The 1,179-nt window shown below is 26.5% G+C and overlaps 1 protein-coding gene across 1 annotated transcript in view; it reads left to right on the forward strand.

Moving 5' to 3' along the window:
• The window catches only part of LOC106473090 (COMM domain-containing protein 6-like), a 37,476-nt gene that overhangs the window by 31,229 nt on the left and 5,068 nt on the right, over nucleotides 1-1,179 (forward strand). The window contains exon 5 of the mRNA XM_013933770.2: nucleotides 1,001-1,045. Coding sequence (XP_013789224.1) covers nucleotides 1,001-1,045 — 45 coding nt within the window. The remainder of the gene's footprint in view (nucleotides 1-1,000; nucleotides 1,046-1,179) is intronic.

Genomic DNA, 1,179 nt, shown 5'->3' on the forward strand with positions numbered 1-1,179 from the left:
ATAGAACTGATTAATGCATCCTAGTATAAAAACATAACACTTTTTCTACATACTTCAATACAAATTTTTAACTGATATAGAACTGATTAATGCATCAGTGTTATGTTTTTAGTTTTCTACATACTGCAGGGAACTCCCACAGAGGCCTAAACTTTCATGAAACTTTTAAATTTCACACAATCATTATGTCATGTGAAAACATTAAAATAATAAAAATGTAGTCCACAATAATAAGGTACATGTCTTTATAATATTTGCATTTAATTGCTATTACTCAGAACTACTTTATCTATAGAGTTAAATAGTGTTTTACAAAAATTAATGAAATGATACATTAATGTAAGAAGATGCAGGACATTCCTAATATTTTAAATAAAAATTGAAAGTAATATGAGGGTTTAAAAAGAACAACCTCTTTTCTTTTCTTTGTCTGAAACTGTATTATCAGTCTTTTTCCCAATGATTGTTAGCTGATAAACTACATATTAATACTTTCTGGAATATTAAAAAAAATATTGAAGAAAGTGATGGTAGTTCAGTTTTGGAAGTTAATTCTTCACTGAGTTAAAAAGTATTTATCTACAAAGTATTTTAACTTAGGTTTAAAATCAGAAAGAAATAGGATTTTAGAGCTCTTTTTTAATATTTTAATTACAAGTCTTATACTTCAGAAATTTGAAATTCCCTGTTATAAGATTTGGACTTTCAAATTGTACAAGGTCAAACTTTGAAATAATATGAAAGAGTTTGCATTATATATAAATATATATATATAAATGTAGCTTCTCACATTACTAAATTTTCTAAGACTTGTGTGAAATTCTTGTTTAGTTACAGTTCTATCAAAGCAATTTTTATAGTATTGAAGATTAATGGCTTGTATAACTAATCATATTTTTGAATATAACATAAAAACATGGTGTGTGTGTGTGTGACTACATATTTAAAAGTGTACATATCTGTACCTTTAATTTGGATATCCATGTGTATTTTTATTTAGAAGGAGTCACTGCAATTATGTGTGAAGCCTGTAACAGTAGGAAAAGTAAGTACCACCTTTTCCATGTTGAATAAGTTTTTGATGACGTTGAAATATGTTATGACGAACATCGTAGTACTTTAGTAATGCATCTTTGTTATGACGAACATCGTAGTTACTTTAGTAATGCATCTTTGTTA

This window comes from Limulus polyphemus, unplaced genomic scaffold, assembly GCF_000517525.1.
Source record: "Limulus polyphemus unplaced genomic scaffold, Limulus_polyphemus-2.1.2 Scaffold5873, whole genome shotgun sequence".
NCBI classification, from domain to species: domain Eukaryota; kingdom Metazoa; phylum Arthropoda; class Merostomata; order Xiphosura; family Limulidae; genus Limulus; species Limulus polyphemus.